The 21,647-nt window shown below is 44.7% G+C and overlaps 1 protein-coding gene across 1 annotated transcript in view; it reads left to right on the top strand.

Annotated features, from left to right (window-relative positions):
- LOC143964277 (C-type lectin domain family 4 member E-like) overlaps positions 1-21,647 on the top strand; it is a 161,343-nt gene that overhangs the window by 126,159 nt on the left and 13,537 nt on the right. The window contains exon 7 of the mRNA XM_077473980.1: positions 2,356-2,462. Within this exon, the coding sequence (XP_077330106.1) occupies positions 2,356-2,462 (107 nt within the window). The remainder of the gene's footprint in view (positions 1-2,355; positions 2,463-21,647) is intronic.

Below are 21,647 nucleotides of genomic sequence, written 5' to 3'. Positions count from 1 at the left end.
GTCATTTGGGGGGGGTTTGTGCCATCTTGGCATTTTATGGCCTTCAAAACTGTAACGCCCTTAGAAAGCCTGAAGGCGGTGCTTGGTTTTCGGGGCCCCGTACGCGGCTAGGCTCCCAAAAAGTCCCACATATGTGGTATCCCCGTACTCAGGAGAAGCAGCAGAATTTATTTTGGGGTGTCATTTCACATATGCCCATGGCATGCGTGAGCAATATATCATTTAGTGACAACTTTGTGAAAAAAAAAAAAAAAAAAAAAAAGTTTGTAATTTTCCCGCAACTTGTGTCAAAATATAAAATATTCCATGGACTCAACATGCCTCTCAGCAAATAGCTTGGGGTGTCTACTTTCTAAAATGGGGTCATTTGTGGGGGTTTTGTGCCATCTTGGCATTTTATGGCCTTCAAAACTGTAATAGGTAGTGAGAAGTGAACTCAAAAATTTACGCCCTTAGAAAGCCTGAAGGCGGTGCTTGGTTTTCGGGGCCCCGTACGCGGCTAGGCTCCCAAAAAGTCCCACATATGTGGTATCCCCGTACTCAGGAGAAGCAGCAGAATTTATTTTGGGGTGTCATTTCACATATGCCCATGGCATGTGTGAGCAATATATCATTTAGTGACAACTTTGTGAAAAAAAAAAAAAAAAAAAAAAGTTTGTAATTTTCCCGCAACTTGTGGCAAAATATAAAATATTCCATGAACTCAACATGCCTCTCAGCAAATAGCTTGGGGTGTCTACTTTCTAAAATGGGGTCATTTGTGGGGGTTTTGTGCCATCTTGGCATTTTATGGCCTTCAAAACTGTGATAGGTAGTGAGAAGTGAACTCAAAAATTTACGCCCTTAGAAAGCCTGAAGGCGGTGCTTGGTTTTCGGGGCCCCGTACGCGGCTAGGCTCCCAAAAAGTCCCACATATGTGGTATCCCCGTACTCAGGAGAAGCAGCAGAATTTATTTTGGGGTGTCATTTCACATACGCCCATAGCATGTGTGAGCAATATATCATTTAGTGACAACTTTGTGTAAAAAAAAAAAAAAAAAATTTTTTTTTGTCATTATTCAATCGCTTGAGGCAAAAAAATAAAATATTCAATGGGCTCAACATGCCTCTTATCAATTTCCTTAGGGGGTCTACTTTCCAAAATGGGGTCATTTGGGGGGGGTTTTGTACTGCCCTGCCATTTTAGCACCTCAAGAAATGAGATAGGCAGTCGTAAACTAAAAGCTGCGTAAATTCCAGAAAACGTACCTTAGTTTGTAGATGTGACAACTTTTGCGCAAACCAATAAATATACAATTATTGACTTTTTTTTTACCAAAGACATGTGGCTGAATACATTTTGGCCTAAATGTATGACTAAAATTGAGTTTATTGGATTTTTCTAATAACAAAAAGTAGAAAATATCATTTTTTTTCAAAATTTGCGGTCTTTTTACGTTTATATCGCAAAAAATAAAAATCGCAGAGGCAATCAAATACCATCAAAAGAAAGCTCTATTTGTGGGAAGAAAAGGACGCAAATTTTGTTTGGGTACAACATTGCATGACCGCGCAATTACCAGTTAAAGCAGCGCAGTGCCAAAGTGTAAAAAGACCTCTGGTCATTTACCAGCAAAATGGTCCGGTCTGAAAGTGGTTAAAAACAACCACACCATCTTTTTGGAGAGCAGCCTTTATTTCTCCTGTGGTTACCTGTTGGTTTTTCTTTGCATCATGAGCAATTCTTCCACCAGTTGTTGCTGCAATCTTTTTTGGTCTACCTGACCTTGGCTTGGTATCAAAAGAGCCCCGGATTTTCCACTTCTATAAAGGGATTATATATTACTGACTGGCATATTCAAGGTTTTGGGTATCTTTTTATATCCTTTTCCATCTTTATAGAGTTCCATTACTTTGTTACGCAGGTCTTTTGACTGTTCTTCTCTACATCCTCATGGCTCAGTGTCTAGCCTGCTCAGGGCACCCAAGTGAGAGCTAACAAACTCATTGACTATTTATGCACAGACACTAATTGTGATTTAAAAAGCCACAAATGTGAGGAATTAAGTAATAAGAAGGTTCACTATTTTGGGGGCTCTCACCATCATTTAAAAATATTTAGGTAAATTGAATGAGGTGGTTGTGCTGCATTATTTATTAATTTGGTTTTCTGAGGTGTAGAAACAGATATCAGTGCTAGTAGCAACTGTTAGTGAATATTTGCACTTGAGTTTTGTATTTTCTAATTTTCAATTTTTCGTATAATTTGTTTTTTTTCCCATCAAGTATTGGAGTACTAAAAACACTCAGAGTCTGGTAGCACGGTAGTTTTTCCAAAAACTTTTACATCAATTTCTATCTTTTGTCTTTCTGAAGGAATTTCTATGTAGGTTTGCAGAAGAACAGTCCTTATGGGTCGGTCTGAAAAAAGAGAGACCTGAGGGATGGAAGTGGGTGGACGGAACTTCTCATAATACGACAAAGTAAGATATAGACCCTACCCTTCCCCCCACCCCTCCGTTCCCTTAGACATAGAAATTGCAAGTCATATAACTTTGATCGGGTTGGAGATTTTATCTAATGTACCCGTTCTGAATGTTACCATCAGTTCTTTCATACAAAGTATTTTCTTTTTTGTGGAGGATTAAATCAATTGAGTTTCAGGCATTGTTGTAAAAGGGACAGCTGCTATTTGGACTCCTGGGCTCAGTGACAACCGGGACACTAAGCCCATCAACTGACATGATCAGCTCTTGGGCTTGCTACACATTGCTCTATCAAACCACCTGTAGTAGATCAGAAAAGGGAAGCCACCATATATTCAAACCTGAGCAGCACTCAGACCTGAAAGTCTACACAAAGAAAAAAAAAATTGCCCATGGGACTTTAACCCCTTCAATACCGGGCACTTTCACCCGTTCCTGCCCAGGACAATTTTGAACTTTCAGCACTGTCGCACTTTGAATGACAATTTACACGGTTACGCGGTTACACTGTACCCAAACTACATTTTTATCATTTTCTTCCCACAAATTGAGCTTTCTTTTGGTGATGTTTGATCACCTCTGCGATTTTTATTTTTGCTAAACAAACTAAAAAAGGCCGACATTTTTGAAAAAAAAAAGTTTTTCTTCATATAAAATTTTGTTTTCTCCTTCACCGATGGGCACTGATGAGGAGACACTGCTATGTAGAATTTATGGGCACTGATAGGCAGCATTGATATGCAGCACTGATGCGCACTGATAGGTGGCATTGATGGGCACTGATGGGCACTGATAAGCAGCACTGATTGGCACTGACTGGTGGCATTGATGGACACTAATAGATGGCACTGATGGGCAGCACTGATTGGGTAGGTACTGACAGGTGTTAATGCTGGGCACTGATTGACACTGTATATCCAAACAAAAGAACTCGCTGCTCCAGGTGAGACAGGAAGCCTAATGATATCACAGGTGCCCGCCTCAGCTCGCCTCCGCATATGATCAACACTGAAGAAATGGTTGCACTCCAAGATCCATCAAAATTATTATTTAATAAAGAATATCCCAAGTGTTACAGTTCAAATGGTAGAAGAGTTTCACAGACTAACAAGTGCGCTTAATCATTACCTAATTTGAACTGTCTATAACACTTGGGATGTTCGGTATTAAATAAGAATTTTGATGGATCTTGGAGTGCAGCCATTTCTTCAGTACTGATTGGCACTGTGATGGACACTGATTGGCACTATGGTGGGCACTGATTTGCACTGATGATGGGGCACTGACTTGGCACCGATTGGCAGCTTATTGGTACATTTGATGGGGGCTATGCTGATAATCAATGTGCTTATTAATAGCACAGACCACCCCTCTGACAGGGAAAGCCGCCGATCGGCTCTCCTTGTCAGCGCAAACTGAGGAATGCCGTTTATCGGCACTTCCTGGTTTTCATGCGATGATCAGCTGTGATTGGTGTCAGAGGCTTCTTATCACGATCGGAGATGCGACTGCGCGCCCCGTGGGTCATAGGAGGATTGTGTCAGCATGGTAGGTGGAGGCTGGCACTCAGCAGCAGCAGTCTTTTAGGCATGATTTACAGTCCCAAGAAACCCGTGGACTTGTACGTGGCTGGGAGGAGGTAGCTGCAGATCATGCCGTCCTTAGTGACCCAGAGGACTCCGGACCGAATGCCTCAGCTAACCTACGCTGCATGTCCTCCCTGATCCTGCAAAGCCTGTGAAAGGATCCTCGTATTCTTTGGATCAAAGAGAGGGTCCATTACTGGCTGGCAACTCTCCTTGATCCACAGTACAAGGGTAAGGTTGCGGACCTTATCTTGTCATCGCAGAGGGAGCAGAGGATGAGACATCTCTGAGAGGCCTTGCAGAAAGGTCTGTGCAACGCATTCCTAGAGACTGGGAGGTTACAAACTCCTGGTCCTGGACAACGTGTTGCTGAGGCTTCGGTCAGTCAAAAGGTATGATAGGTTCCAGCAACCATCGCCAGTGTCTGATTTACATCGTGCAGGTATACCTAGGGGCAAGGTCAGACTTGGACACCTTTCCCACCGAAAATCCTCTGGCTTACTGGGTCTTGAGGATGGATCACTGGCCAGAGCTTGCACAGTATACAACTGAGCTACTGGCCTGTCCTGCATCCAGCGTTCTTTCGGAAAGCACATTCATTGCTGCTGGTGGCTTTGTTACCGATCACAGGGTGCGCCTGTCCACCAACTCGGTTGATCGACTGACCTTCATAAAGATGAATCAGTCTTGGATCACCCACAGCTACCAAGCACCTGAAGCTAATGTAACCGAATATTTTTTTTTTGAAATGTCACATCCCTTCAAGACTGCCTATGCTGATGCTGAGTGACTGTCCTGTTATTTTGATTGACTATATTCTTCCTCCTCAATGATCCTGCTGACAGCTTGGAAGAACATTTTTGGCTCTGGGTGCCGCCACCAGTGGCTAATGCCCAATTTTTCAGCCCCTGTTTAACAGGGGCATGTAATTACAATTTTGATCCACAGTACATGGGGTAAGGTTGCGGACCTTATCTTGTCATCGCAGAGGGAGCAGAGGATGAGACATCTCTGAGAGGCCTTGCAGAAAGGTCTGTGCAACGCATTCCCAGAGACTGGGAGGTTACAAACTCCTGGTCCTGGACAACGTGTTGCTGAGGCTTCGGTCAGTCAAAAGGAGCGGTGGAGAAGGTGGCCGTCTGACAGATGCGTTCAGACAATTTTTTAGTCCACAGCCCCAAGGTATGATCGGCTCCAGCAACCATCGCCAGTGTCTGATTTACATCGTGCAGGTATACCTAGGGGCAAGGTCAGACTTGGACACCTTTCCCACCGAAAATCCTCTGGCTTACTGGGTCTTGAGGATGGATCACTGGCCAGAGCTTGCACAGTATACAACTGAGCTACTGGCCTGTCCTGCATCCAGCGTTCTTTCGGAAAGCACATTCATTGCTGCTGGTGGCTTTGTTACCGATCACAGGGTGCGCCTGTCCACCAACTCGGTTGATCGACTGACCTTCATAAAGATGAATCAGTCTTGGATCACCCACAGCTACCAAGCACCTGAAGCTAATGTAACCGAATATTTTTTTTTTGAAATGTCACATCCCTTCAAGACTGCCTATGCTGATGCTGAGTGACTGTCCTGTTATTTTGACTGACTATATTCTTCCTCCTCAATGATCCTGCTGACAGCTTGGAAGAACATTTTTGGCTCTGGGTGCCGCCACCAGTGGCTAATGCCCAATTTTTCAGCCCCTGTTTAACAGGGGCATGTAATTACAATTTTTGATGCAATACTTTGCAGCAGGGCTCATTCCTGCACTCCAACTAGAGTATCTGGGAGAGGTTGCAGTTTTGTGGAACCAGCACCAGTGCCTAAGGCCCCATTTTTCAGCCCCTGTTTAACATCCAACTTACAAACATCTACTTGCAAATGTAAGGAGACAACAGGAAGTGAGAAAAAAAGACAGAAGGCCAAAAAAAAATTATACAGGGGTGATAACCCTTCCCTATGTTCTCCAAAAAGCTTAAAAATAGATTTTTTGACTGGAGCTACACTTTCACCACTTAAAGAGGAGGGCCAGTTTAAAAAAAAAAAAAAAATATTAAAAGTCAGCAGCTGCAAACACTGTAGCTGCTGACTTTTAATAAGCACACTTACCTGTCCAGGGCGCCCGCGATGTCGGCCGCCCGAGGCTGACCCATCCCTCGGCTCTCGTGTCCCGGCGCCGCCATTTTGGCTAAGGTAAACAGCGCGAGTCGCGCAGTGCTTTGTGAATGGGAGTTCCCAGAACACAGAGCGACCCATTACCCAGAAGATGCCGCATGGAGGAGAGAAGACAGAAGATCTCCACAGAGGAGGAAGAGGCAGATTAGGACGATGTGCCTAGCATCAGGCATTTCTGGTAAGTTAAAAAAAAAAGTTTTTTTTCAGATTTTTTTCTAATTTTTTATGTATTTTTTTTTTCAGGGTGGCTCTCCACTTTAAGGACCAGGCCTCTTTTTCAGATTTGGCGTTTACATGTTTAAAACAGTTTTTTTTGCAAGGAAATTACTTAGAACCCCCAAACATTATATTTTGTTTTTTTTCTAACACCCTAGAGAATAAAATGGCGGTCATTGCAATACTTTTTTTCACACCGTATTTGCGCAGCGGTCTTACAAGCGCACTTTTTTGGGAAAAAAATCACTTTTTTGAATAAAAAAATAAGACAACAGTAAAATTAGCCCAATTTTTTTTAAATTGTGAAAGATAATGTTAAACGAGTAAATTGATACCCAACATATCATGCTTCAAAATTGCGCCCGCTCGTGGAATGGCATCAAACTTTTACCCTCAAAAATCTCCATAAGCGACATTTAAAAAATTCCACAGGTTACATGCTTGGTGGTACAGAGGAGGGCTAGAATTATTGCTCTCGCTCTACCGATCATGGCGATACCTCACATGTGTGGTTTGACCGCCGTTTTCATATGCGGGCGCTACTCACGTATGCGTTCGCTTCTGTGTGCGAGCTTGTCTGGAGGGGGGGGGGGGTTTCTTATTTATTTTACTTGATTTTATTTATTTTTACACTTTAAAAAAAAAAATGTAAACATCCCTTGTAATAGAAACAAGCATGACAGGACCTCTTAAATATAAAATCTGGGGTCAAAAAGTCCCCATGGTATAAAGACGATTGGGGGCCATCTTAGCCTCACTCGTCTCCATACCCAGCAGAGGAAAGGACCCGATCGCCTCCACCGCTGCCGATAGCTCCGGTAAGTGGCAGGGGGCGCAGGAGAGCAGCGGGAGGGGGGTTGCACCTCTCCCGCCATCGATAACGGTGATCTGGTGGCGAACACGCCGCGGAGACCACCATTATCGTACACAGGACCGCCTCCTGTAAAGAGGGATATCTCAGTTGTGGCAGCTACCGAGATATCCCTCTTCAAAATTATGACGTATATATACAGGAGGCGGTCCTTAAGTGGTTAAAAATGTACCAGTTCAAAATTACAAACAGATTCTACTTAACACAACAAATCTACACAGTCCCTGTCTTGTTTGCACCGCCTGTATACTGCTGTTCTGAGTATATAGGGCCTGGGGGCCCCATGCCTTTCCTTTTTTTAATTTGGGTAGGGGGTTCCCCTTAATATCCGTACAAGACCCAAAGGGGCTGGTAATGGGCGGAGGGGGGTTCCTATGCCATTTTTCTCAATGATTTTCATCCGTATTGCTGGAACCAGACATGACATTAAAACCGCAAGCAGTTTTAAATGACTTTTTTTCTGTTAAATGTAATTTTGTGCAGGGACTGTTCTAAACACGTGCCACACGTGCCACTTCACAGGCTTACTATAGACACCCCCCAGGCACAATATTTAAAGGAATATTTCACTTTTTTTTTCACTTTAATCGTCATTAAAATCAGTGCTCCTGGAAAAACTGACGTTTAAAAAAAAAAAAATTGTATTGATACATGTCATCTGGGGCAAGACCCAGGTCTCCAAACCCTTTTTAGGACACTATCTTGCATATTAGCCTTTAAAATTAGCACTTTTGATTTTGAACGTTCGAGTCCCATAGACTTTAATGGGGTTCTAAAGTGCATACCAATTTTCGGTCCATTTGAAGGTTTTGATGCCGGAACCGAAGGAACCAAACCGGGAGGTGTTCGGCTCATCCCTAGTGCTGTCCAATAGGGATGAGCTTCGAGTTCGAGTCGAACTCATGTTCTACTCGAACATTGCCTGTTCGCCTGTTCAGCGAACAGTGAACAATTTGGGCTGTTCGCAGCAAATTCGAAAAGTCGGAACACCCTATACAAGTCTATGGGAGAAATCTAAAGTGCTCATTTTAAAGGGTAATATGCAGGTTACTGTCCTAAAAAGTGTTTGGGGACCCGGGTCCTGCCCCAGGGGACATGGATCAATGCAAAAAAAAGTTTTAAAAACGGCCGTTTTTTCAGGAGCAGTGATTTTAATAATGATTAAAGTGAAACAATAAAAGTGTAATATTCCTTTAAATTTCGTAGCTGGGGGGTATCTATAGTATGCCTGTGAAGGGGCGCATGTTTCTGGTGCTTAGAACTGTCGCTGCACAAAGTGTCATTTGTGCAGGAAAAAAAGTCTTTTAAAATCACTTGCGGCTAAATTGTCGGGTCTCCGTAATACAGAGAACACTCAATGAGTGTTCTCTGTATTAGCCGACAATTCATTCATTCATTGATTAAAAAAAAAAAAAAAAAAAAGCGTGGGGGTTCCCCTAAATTCAATCAAAAGGCCCTTCAGGTCTGACATGGATATTAAGGGGAACCCCGTGTCAAATTAAAAAAAAAAAATTGACGTGGGGGTCCCCCCAAATATCCATACCAGACCCTTCAGGTCTGATATGGATATTAAGGGGAACCCCGCATCAAATTAAAAAAAAAAATTGACGTGGGGGTCCCCCTAAATATCCATACCAGACCCTTTATCCGAGCACGCAACCTGGCAGGCCGCAGGAAAAGAGGGGGGGACGAGAGAGCGGCCCCCCCTCCCTCCTGAACCGTACCAGGCCACATACCCTCAACATTGGGAGGATGCTTTGGGGGTCTGTGACCCCTCAAAGCACCTTGTCCCCATGTTGATAAGGACAAGGGCCTCATCCTCACAACCCTGGCCGTTGGTTGTGAGGGTCTGCGGGCGGGGGGCTTATCAGAATCTGGAAGCCCCCTTTAACAAGGGGACCCCCAGATCCCGGCCCCCCCCTGTTTGAAATGGTAAGGGGGTACAAAAGTACCCCTACCATTTCACAAAGAAAGTGTCAAAATGGTTAAATAAGACAAACACACTTTTGAAAAATTCCTTTATTAAAAATAAAAAAAATAAAAAAAAAATTCCAGCGGTGCTAATCCACTCTTGCTATCCAGCGACGGGTCTCCGGGGTCCAGCGATGGATGATCATATCCAGCGACGGGGGATCTCTCAGTCCAGCGCTGTCCATACATGCTTCTTCTGTCTCCGCTCCGGAGACACTGCAGAGAGCCGAGCGCTGACATTTCTTATATTGGGAGGGCGGGGCCACCCGTCACCTGACCCCGCCCCTCTGACGCAGGAGAGGGAAGCCAGGGGTTCCCCAGTGACGTGTGGGTGACCCCGCCCCCTCTGATGTAACGGAAACCTGTGTTACATCAGAGGGGGCGGGGTCACCCACACGTCACTGGGGAACCCCTGGCTTCCCTCTCCTGCGTCAGAGGGGCGGGGTCAGGTGACGGGTGGCCCCGCCCTCCCAATATAAGAAATGTCAGCACTCGGCTCTCTGCAGTGTCTCCGCAGTGGAGACAGAAGAAGGAGGTATGGACAGCGCTGGACTGAGAGATCCCCCGTCGCTGGATATGATCATCCATCGCTGGACCCCGGAGACCCGTCGCTGGATAGCAAGAGTGGATTAGCACCGCTGGAATTTTTTTTTAATTTTTTTTATTTTTAATAAAGGAATTTTTCAAAAGTGTGTTTGTCTTATTTAACCATTTTGAAACTTTCTTTGTGAAATGGTAGGGGTACTTTTGTACCCCCTTACGATTTCAAACAGGGGGGGGGCCGGGATCTGGGGGTCCCCTTGTTAAAGGGGGCTTCCAGATTCTGATAAGCCCCCCGTCCGCAGACCCTCACAACCAACGGCCAGGGTTGTGAGGATGAGGCCCTTGTCCTTATCAACATGGGGACAAGGTGCTTTGAGGGGTCACAGACCCCCAAAGCATCCTCCCAATGTTGAGGGTAGGTAGCCTGGTACGGTTCAGGAGGGAGGGGGGGCCGCTCTCTCGTCCCCCCCTCTTTTCCTGCGGCCTGCCAGGTTGCGTGCTCGGATAAAGGGTCTGGTATGGATATTTAGGGGGACCCCCACGTCAATTTTTTTTTTTAATTTGATGCGGGGTTCCCCTTAATATCCATATCAGACCTGAAGGGTCTGGTATGGATATTTGGGGGGACCCCCACGTCAATTTTTTTTTTAAATTTGACACGGGGTTCCCCTTAATATCCATGTCAGACCTGAAGGGCCTTTTGATTGAATTTAGGGGAACCCCCACGCTTTTTTTTTTTTTTTTAATCAATGAATGAATGAATTGTCGGCTAATACAGAGAACACTCATTGAGTGTTCTCTGTATTACGGAGACCCGACAATTTAGCCGCAAGTGATTTTAAAAGACTTTTTTTCCTGCACAAATGACACTTTGTGCAGCGACAGTTCTAAGCACCAGAAACATGCGCCCCTTCACAGGCATACTATAGATACCCCCCAGCTACGAAATTTAAAGGAATATTACACTTTTATTGTTTCACTTTAATCATTATTAAAATCACTGCTCCTGAAAAAACGGCCGTTTTTAAAACTTTTTTTTGCATTGATCCATGTCCCCTGGGGCAGGACCCGGGTCCCCAAACACTTTTTAGGACAGTAACTTTCATATTACCCTTTAAAATGAGCACTTTAGATTGTGAACGTTCGAGTCCCATAGACTTTAATAGGGTTCTAAAGTTCACACGAAGTTTAGGTCTGTTCGCAGGTTCTGGTGCGAACCGAACAGGGGGGTGTTCGGCTCATCCCTACTGTCCAATAGATGACACCCGCTGATCATCAGGAACACACACAAGACAGGGCTCTGTCAGTGGGGAAGTAATAGATTTTCTTTCCATGCAAATTACTAGTAAAAAAAAAAAAAAAAATTGTACATATCCCATAGTTTGTAGATGCTATAACTTTTGTGCAAATCCATCAATATACTCTTGTATATGGGATTTTTTTTTACTAAAATATGTAACAGAATACATATTGGCCTAAATAGATGATGAAATTCGATTTTTTTCATTTTTTTTTATTTGTTACGCTTTCTAGCAGAAAATAAAAAATACTGTTTTTTTTTTCTTCAAAGAATCCGACCCATTATGAAGATAAAAAACATGTATGTGTGTGTTTTCTTTGTTTATGTGATAAAATTTTGCAAATTATTATTTTTTCTTCATAAATTTTGCCCACAATTTATACTGCTACATATCTTTGGTAAAAATAACCCACATTAGTGGATATTATTTGGTCTTTGTGAAAGTTAGAGAGTCTACAAGTTGTAGTGCAAATCATAAAAGATTGATCACACCTGAAGTACTGACTGAAGTACTAATTTCTTGTGACCCGATCAAGCCAGGAAAGTACAAATACCCCCCAAATGACCCCTTTTTGGAAAGTAGACATTCCAAGGTATTTAGTAAGAGGCATGGTGAGGTTTTTGATGTTGTAATTTTTTCCCACAATTCTTTTTTCTTTTTTCCACAAAATTGTCATTGTAATAGGTTATTTCGCTCCCATGGCATGTTTATACCACAAATTACAAAATAAATTCTGCTACTCCTCCTGAGTATTACGATACCACATGTGTGGGACTTTTCCACAGCCTAGCCACATAGAGAGGCCCAACATGCAGGTAGCGCCATCACGTGTTATAGGAGCATAAGTTACACATCTAACTTGTTGACTACCTATTACACTTTTGAAGGCCCTGGAGCACCAGGACAATGATACGTGACACTGACGTGGCACTGATGACAGATGGCACTGATATGTGGCACTGATGACACATAACACTGATGTGGCACTGATGACAGATGCCACTAATACGTGGCACTGATGACATGTGACACTGATGACAGATGGCACTGATACGTTGCATTGATGACACGTGACACTGATAACAGATGGCAGGTGGCACTAACAGATGACACTGATACGTGGCACTGATGACAGATGGCACTAATATGTGGCACTGATGACACGTGACACTGATGTGGCAATGATGACAGATGGCACTATGTGGCACTGATGACACGTGGCACTGATATGGCACTGATGACAGATGGCTCTTATATGTGGTACTGATGACAGATGGCACTTATATGTGGCACTGATGACAGATGACACTTATATGTGGCACTGGGGACAGATGACACTGACAGGTGGCACCAGGAAAGGATGACACTGACAAAAAGTGGCACTGGAGACAGATGGGACTGACAGGTGGCACTGGGGACAGGTGGCAGTGGGGGCAGATGGCACTGGCACTGACAGTGGGGACATGTGGGCACTTCCTTTTCTGTTTTTTTGGGGTTTTTTTCCACTCACGCTGCAGCATTTGTCTCTCTCTCCTCACATGCGGTCTCTGTGTGAGGAGAGAGAGACGGGGATGAGAGATGATCTCATATGTTTACATATGAGATCATCTCTCATTGGACACACCGATTGCGCTGTAAATGGCCGCTGTGATTGGCCATTTACAGCGATCTGTGACTGGCTGTGTCCAAGGGACACTGCCAGCACAGAACTTCCCCGATGAGCGCTCGCGGGAGCGAGCATCATGGAAGTAATCAGGAGGATATCCAGGGATGGCCTCCTGGCAATTGGCGTCCGCACTGCAGCCATCTTTTGGCTATTGCGCAGATGCCTAGTGGTTAAACAGACTGTGATTGTCTAGTGCTGTGACTTATGCCGCGTACACACGTAGCCATCTGTCTGACGGACTTAGTCTGGCGGACTTCCTGCCAGACTGTCCGTCGGACTTTCCGAACGGGCTACTTGCCCACACACAGCACTTTTTCAGCGGACTAATACGGCGTACTAAGTCTGCTGTACTATCCGCCCTACTTTTGAAATGAACGGACTCGCCCACACACGTGGAGGAAAGTCCGCTCATTTCGAGCGCGTCTCCAGGTAGGCGGGGCCCGTGAAGGAGACGTCGCTGGCCCCGCCACCTGGTATGGACTTAAAGGGGAACCCCAACGACGAAAAAAAATCGGCGTGGGGGTCCCCCCCAGGTCCACATCAGACCCTTGTCCGAGCACGCTACCTGGCCAGACAGGAAAGGGGGGGCGAGCGAGTGGCTCCCCCTCCTGAGCCGTACCAGTCCGCCAGTGCCCTCAACATGGGGGGTGCCCCATGGCAGAAGAACCGAAGAGGGATGACAAGACCCCCGAAGTCGGAAGAAGAGGGCGGCGGAGAGGAAGAAAGCCGGGCTCCCCCGCTAGTAAAAGAGCTACAAGAAGATAGCGGAGGAGTCCGGCGAGAAGACCCCCGAAGACGGAAGACCCCCGGAGCTGTGCAATAAACTATTTTATCTTGTGTGTTGTTTTTTTTTGTACTTTATTTTACAGGTGAATGGTTAGGGGTACATTGTACCCCATACTAATTCACATAGGGTGGGGGGCTGGCCCCTTATTAAAGGGGGCTCCCGGATTCCGATAAGCCCGCAAACCCCGACAACCAACGGCCAGGGCTGTCGGAAAGAGGCCCTTGTCCTCATCAACATGGGGACAAGGTGCTTTAGGGTGGGGGGCCGCGCGGCCCCCCCTTCCCCAAGGCACCCCCCCATGTTGAGGGCATGCGGCCTGGTACGGCTCAGGAGGGGGGGCCGCTACGTCTCCTTCGTGGGCCCCGCCTACCTGGAGACCCGCTCGAATGAGCGGACTTTTCTCCGGGCGGGAAAAGTCTGTTCATTTCAAAAGTACGGCGGACTGGCACACACACGGCAGGGTTGTCCGCCGAAATGCGAGTCCGGCGGGAAGATTGGAGTGCAAAACGACTTTCTAAGTCCGCCGTACTTTCGGGTCAAAAAAGTATGCCGGAGGCTACACACGGGGGGATTGTCCGGCGGACTTGAGTTTGCCGGACTTTTCCACCCGATTGTTTGATCGCGTGTACGCGGCATTAGATGAAGATCAGGTCACATTTTATAACCAATTTGTGCAGAAATCCATATCATTCCAAAGGGTTCACATACTTTTTATTGAAATTGTAAGTAAGTACACCCCTCACATTTTTGTAAACATTTCATTATATCTTTTTCATGTGACAACACTGAAGAAATGTCACTTTTCTACAATGTAAAGTAGTGAGTGTACAGCTTGTATAACAGTGTAAATTTGTTGTCCCCTCAAAATAACTTAACACACCGCCATTAATGTCTAAACCGCTGGCAACAAAAGTGAGTACACCCCTAAGTGAAAATGTCCAAATTGGGCCCAATTAGCCATTTTCCCTCCCCGGTGTCATGTGACTCGTTAGTGTTACAAGGTCTCAGGTGTGAATGGGGAGCAGGTGTGTTAAATTTGGTGTTAACGCTTTCACTCTCTCATACTGGTCACTGGATGTTCAACATGGCACCTCATGGCAAAGAACTCTCTGAGGATCTGAAAAAAAAGAATTGTTGCTCTAAATAAAGATGGCCTAGGCTATAAGAAGATTGTCAAGAACCTGAAACTGAGCTGCAGCACAATGGCCAAGACCATACAGCGATTTAACAGGACAGGTCCCACTCAGAACAGACCTCACCATGGTCGACCAAAGAAGTAGTGTGCACATGCTCAGCGTCATATCCAGAGGTTGTGAGTGTGGCCAGCATTGCTGCAGAGGCTGTCAGCCTGTCAGTGCTCAGACCATACACTGTACACTGCATCAAATTTGTCTGCATGGCTGTCATCCCAGAAGGAAGCCTCTTCTAAAGATGATGCAAATAGTTTGCTGAAGACAAGCAGACTAAGGAGGACATGGATTACTGGAACCATGTCCTGTGGTCTGATGAGACCAAGATAAACATATTTGGTTCAGATGGTGTCAAGCGTGTGTGGTGGCAACCAGATGAGGAGTACAAAGACAAGTGTGTCTTGCCTACAGTCAGGCATGGTGGTGGGAGTGTCATGGTCTGGGGCTGCATGAGTGCTGCCAGGACTGGGGAGCTACAGTTCATTGAGGGAACCATGAATGCCAACATGTACTGTGACATACTGAAGCAAAGCATGATCCCCTCCCTTCAGAGACTGGGCCGCAGGGCAGTATTCAAACATAACAAGCCCAAACACACCTCCAAGATGACCACTGCCTTGCTAAAGAAGCTGAGGGTAAAGGTGATGGACTGGCCAAGCATGTCTCCAGACCTAAACCCTATTAAGCATCTGTGGGGCATCCTCAAACGGATGGTGGAGGAGCGCAAGGTCTCTAACATCCACCAGCTACGTGATGTCATCATGGAGGAGGGGAAGAGGACTCCAGTGGCAACCTGTGAAGCTCTGGTGACCTCCATGCCCAAGAGGGTTAAGGCAGTGCTGGAATATAATGGTGGCCACACAAAATATTGACACTTTGGGACCAATTCGGACATTTTCACTTAGGGGTGTACTCACTTTTGTTGTCAGCGGTTTAGACATTAATGGCTGTGTGTTGAGTTATTTTGAGGGCACAGCAAATGTACACTGTTATACAAGCTGTACACTCACTACTTTACATTGAAGCAAAGTGTAATTTCTTCAGTGTTGTCACATGAAAAGATAGAATAAAATATTTACAAAAATGTGATGGTTGTACTCACTTATGTGAGATAATGTATCTTTTTGTGGATATATGACAGAAAACTTGAACAGGGAGAGGGACAATGTGCAGGATGCTCCGAACGCTAGTGTAACACTACTACTGTAAGGGCTACTAGTAACTGGTTCTCGTATTCCTGCACAACCAGACAACACACATTACCAACTTGCATCCAGACACAAGTATTCCGTCCATTGGCTGGTGCTTGTTGTTTTATTGGGGAAAACAACTTGGATAGGGTGTAGGGATTCATGGGATGCCCAACTTGAAGAACAACAGATGAGGACAACGTCCTTCCTATGTACAGAGAAAATATTGTAGACTGCTCTCTTTGCTAGAAACATCCAGCCTCTTGGATCAGTGGCAACATCCCTTATGGATTAGGAGCTCTTAGCCCCCTTTTAAAAGTAGCACAAAATATTGAAAGGCTGCATGCAGGAGTATCTCCTCTCCTCTTGTAGAACTGCTCCTAGTTCCACCGGCTGCATGTCTACCAGCCCACTGGGCTGCTCTGAAGGTCCCCCAGGACAAGGATAAAGGATTAAGAGCAGCGCTGTCCTTTGAAAGCTTGCTGTGGCCGTCTCTCACCTTGTGAAACCCTGGGTGTGCTGATGTGGGTGACACTTTGTAAGAAAATACTATTATATTTGCACATGTATATGGGTATGTGATCAGTGTTAGCTGCTGGTCTGGTGTATTTATATATATCTTTTTTGCACTTATTTTATTTGATGTACGTTGGGTAGCACGCAAGATTTTTGTCTTCTTTTTTTTTCATCTTCCACCCAACTCACCATGGCTAACTAGGGATTGGCCACGTTCCAACAAGTATTCAGATTAGCCCTCCTGGCCTCCGCCCACTAACTTCTAGAGGTTTCTCCATACTTGCAGACCCAGAGGGAAGTATGAGGATCCTGCCTCTGTGAGTCATCCAGCCTGTCCTTCAGTAAACCTTGACCCAAGCTAACCATGATCCACACATTAATCTGCCTGCACTAAACTGGTAGCATACTAGAGGGTGCTACACTAGCTACAAGAAGAGGACTGTCTCTTTGCAGAAAATCTTTACAACAGACATTTCTAAGCCCTTGTACACACAGTCGGAGATTCCGATGGGAATGTGTCTGATTGGACCGTTTTGTCGGATATTCCGACTGTGTGTGGTCTACATTGGACTGTTTCTGTCGGAGTATCCGACGGACCAAGTTTTCCAACTTGTTGATAACATTTTCCGACAAAATGCTCCGATCGGACATACTCCAATCATGTGTAGAGAATTACGATCGAACAAAGTGCCACGCATGCTCAGATCAAATTCCTACACCAAAGCTATTGGCTACTAGTGTGAACTTAGTCCAGTCGTAACGAAATAACGTAATCACGTTGGATTTTCCGACAACTTTGTCCTACCATGTGTATACAACAGTTTCGGACAAAATCCGTCGGAGAAAATCAGACGGACAAAATCCGACGGATTTGATTGTCGGAATCTCCGACCGTGTGTACAAGGGCTAAGGGTATAATGAATAGCCAGTTAACCTGGGACTCTATACGAGCAGCCCAGTCCTTTTAGCAACTACTGGCAGTTATTTCCCTAAGTACAAGCACACCTGGGATCCCCAATCAAAGTCTTATTTACAAAGTCCAAGGACAGCCATCTGCCTGTTGGCAGGTGCAGTCTACTTTCTCCACTGCAGGTGGCACTCGTCTGCAGCGGCATTGCAGTTGGAAAGGAAGTCAGGAGGAACATCTATGGTTTTCTGGGTCATCTATCCAATTGGATGTTGCTGCCCCATGTGACTCTAGCAGCTATCTTGGTTCAGGCATAGTCTATTTAAGGCACTGGCTGCCAGACTTGGTGCACATTTTGTGAGTAGGTAGAGTAGGGACAGGTATCTCATCTGGTAGGGACAGAACTAGTGGCAGGGAACAGTTCCTGACGAGGAGGGCTCCCAACTTCTCTGGACATCGTCCTGCTTGGGCACGAGACTGCCCCTGCTAACAGGCGCTGTCAGTTTGGCTGAAACCTGCTCTCTACTCTCTACATACTGTTGGACCTATGAGTGTTCCCGGTTGGGTTGTCTTCCCACCAGGTATATTGTGAACTGTTTCTGCACTATATTGATACAAGTTCTTTTATCATCCTTGGAGTGTGTGCGGTATCACTGCCGGACTGCGCTGCACCCTACCTACATGCCACCCAGTTTCAATGTAACACTCCAATAAGGAAGAACAGGTTTCTAAGCCAGTCTGACCTCCACAGGTGATACACTCAAGCAATTAATGAGGTTACCTTCAGGCCCTCAATAGACATGTGCGAAACAGAAAAATTTGTTTCGTTTCATTTTGTTTCTGTTCATTTCCTTTGATTCGTAATTTCGCATGACGTGGGTTTTCGTATTTGGACTTATTCATATTTCATTGATTCTAAATTCATATTTTCGTTATATTTCATATTCGGATGCGTTCGTATTTTCATAAGAGCGATATTTCCATTGATTTGAAATGATTCATATTTCCGTGAGTCTAATTTTCGTTGATTCGAAATTCTTATTTTCATAGATTTAATTACATTCGTACTTTCGTGAGATTGTTTTCGTAGATTCGTAATTGGAGCATAATTCGTAATTACATAATGTGTATGCTATTGTATGTTTAAGAAACAACACACAAGGGAATAAGAAACAAGCTCATTGGGGGAAGGGAGAATCTCTTCAGGGGAAGGGAAAAGCTTATTGGCCAACGTCCAGAAATATTTCAGAACTAACAAATTAGTTATTTTGAATTCTCGATCAGCAGAATTTTCGCTATTTCGTATTTTCGTTGTTTTGATTCCCCTTTTCAGAATATTTGTAATTTGGATTTTTTGTTCATTTTGATTTTCGTTATTTTGAATCTTTGTTCGGTATTTTCGTTGTTTCTGTTTTCGTTTTTTTTTTTTTTTTTTCGGATTTTCATTCTTTCCTATTTTCGCTGTTTCTAATTTAATAAGTTTGTATTTTCGTTGTTTTCCATATTCGTTCTTTTCTATAATTCATTGTTCATTTGAATATTTATTAAAATGTTTGTTCATTCGTATGTTTACGAATTAACGAATATAAGGAATTTTGACGAATGACGAATTTGTAACTAAACAAATTGCACGTCTAGCCCTCGGCGCAGTATCTGCTCAGATCACACAACAACTGTTTAGTACACACTCTAGCTGTATCCCAGAGGCCCAGCCCCAGGATAAAACAAGTATGAGCAAGCCTTCCAAATATTAATCCTCTCCCCAGCCACCTTCTGGATGCTCCCTCTCAGAGATTGGCTGAGGTCAGATAAATATTCATAACTTCAGTGGCTGACACTCCTAGCTATTTCTGGAAGCTTCTTCCAGAGGCAGACAGAAGCAACCAACCACCAAGCTTAGGAAAACCTGAGCAGAAAAAAAAAGATTACTGCACAGCAGAGCAAAATACTAAATTTAGCCTGACTAGGACAGGGTGCTACACAAACAAATTGACCTAAAAGATACATTTCCTGACAAACTCCATGGCAGCCTACATGTGGGTTAACCTTGCCTCCTTTTCAATGCTAAAGGACCCCACTCCCATAAATTTGAGCTCACCACTAGAGACTACGTCCCTTTTTTGTCCTCCTCTTGGACCTATAAGATGTGCACTTAAGTTTCTACACGTCCAAATTGGACAAATAAGCCCAGAACAGGCCGAAATCTGGCATACCTCTGGCTTCAGGGATGTATGCCCCAAGTGGTGGGGGGCAGCCTGCATATGCCCAGGAGGAGACATGCAACACGGCTGGCAAGGTCGGGATTCTTCAATTTGTTTCTCCATGGCAGTACTTCTGTTGTGTATGTGGTCTTTGCCCTTGTCCTCCCTCCCCCTGGCTCTTTTCTGGCCTCTCATGTTGCCTGGAGCGCTTCTGTGTTCCAGAGAACTGTCTCCCTTCTGCTTCGTGGCGGGCTTCGGCGCATGTGCGAGACCTCGGGTGATTCTGAGGCTTGTTTCACACATATGCGGCTCGGCAGAAGGCCCGGCAACTGTGCATGCACCTTCCGGCAAGTCAATGTAGCGTAGGCGCTAGTGGTGGACACGGCAGTGACGTCACTCTGGTGGGGTTTGTTTTAGTTTTTTATTGTTTTTTATTAAAGAATTTGTGCAAAGTGCGAAACAATACAGAATGATACAAATACAGAATATAAAAAGAGTACAGAGAATACACAGTATAGCAATATATAGCTAGAGCATGTAACATGACTAGTTTTAAGATAGGCTATAGAGGTATGATGATGCAAGGTTTAAGTAGGAGATATCTCTGCTCGAAACAATGTAATGTATTCCCGTAAAACCATAACTGTAGGGAGAAATAGGGAGCGGATTTGTTTAGATGGATAGCAACGAGGTTGATAGTAACTTTTACCAAATAAGTTCTATTAGAAAGTTATGAGTACTAGCGTAATCATAAGTATACACTCCTGAAGACATGCCTTATGTTACTTTCAACCAATCTGTCCATATTTTCCACTGACTGTCAAATATTTTCCTTTTTATTTGCTAACAAGGATTCATAGGTGTAATTGATCTATGTAATTTCAAGTACTTCCAATACATTAGGTACCTTATTGGATTTCCAATTTCTAGTAATTAATGATCTAGCAGCTAAAAGGATGTGTGTAACCACTGTGCGGAAGCAAGGAGGGAAGGTCTCAATGCCTAAATTTAATAGGGCCATCCCAGGGTCTGGTATTAGGACTCCTGTGATTTGTGAGATGCACCGAAATAAACTCTTCCAATAAATGGCAAGGTGTTTGCAGGACCAGAACAAGTGTAGGATGTTTCCTACAGCACCGCATTCTCTCCAACACAGTGGGGAGTTGGAGCAAGAAAACTTTCACATTCTGTACGGTGTAAGGTCCCATCTGTGGGCCAATTTCTGGGAAAGTTCCTAGTGATTTACACATCTAGTGGCTTTATATATGGTGCTGAATGCTCGCTGCCATTGGATCGGTGTGAAGGATTTTCCTAGGTCTATTTCCCATTTTTGGTAAGGGAGGGAGTTAGTGAAGGTAAGCTTGTTTTGAAAAAGATTGTAGAAAAGGGAGATCCCTTTGGTAGGGCTAGGTATTTTTGTGTAGAATTGCCATGCTTCGTTATGAATGGGTATGGGAAAGGGTTTTAATGATTTAAAAAAATGCGAAATTTGGATATATTTGTAGAAGTCTGTGAGTGTTAAGGTAAATTCTGTCTTGAGTGTTTCAACTGATTTAAGGATGTTGCCGTTGTATAGGTCGGCAATCCAAGATATACCCTTAGTGATCCAGTCTGAGTAAGTGGAATGTGGGATTATATGTGTTAGGGTCTCTATACAGGGCTGGTGCTGCCACTAGGCAAACTAGGCAGCCACCTAGGGCATCCGGACACTGGTGTTCCTACTCTCTTCTCTTCTGCAGCAAGTAACTAATTCTCAGCATCAGCCGCCAGCCACCACTCCAATCGCACATAGTGTCAGAGGCGCAGTGGCGGTGGAGGACTGTGTCTGTGTCCAGACTCCTGAATGAATGGAACAAGCAAACATTCATTGATGTCCGCTGGTGAGGCTGCATTGATCGGCGCTGGTGAGACTGCAATGTTAGACACTGGTGGGCTGCATTGATGGGCACTGGTAGGCTGCATTGATGGGCACTGGTGAGGCTGCATTGATGGGCACTGGTAAGGCTGCATTGATGGGCGCTGGTAGGCTGCATTTGATGGGCACTGGTAGGGCTGCATTTATGGGCG

The sequence above is a fragment of the Lithobates pipiens genome, unplaced genomic scaffold, assembly GCF_037356315.1.
Source record: "Lithobates pipiens isolate NorthernLeopardFrog02 unplaced genomic scaffold, aLitPip1_a1.2 Scaffold_8, whole genome shotgun sequence".
In the NCBI taxonomy this organism is placed as follows: domain Eukaryota; kingdom Metazoa; phylum Chordata; class Amphibia; order Anura; family Ranidae; genus Lithobates; species Lithobates pipiens.
This window is presented reverse-complemented; position numbering and strand designations above follow the sequence as displayed.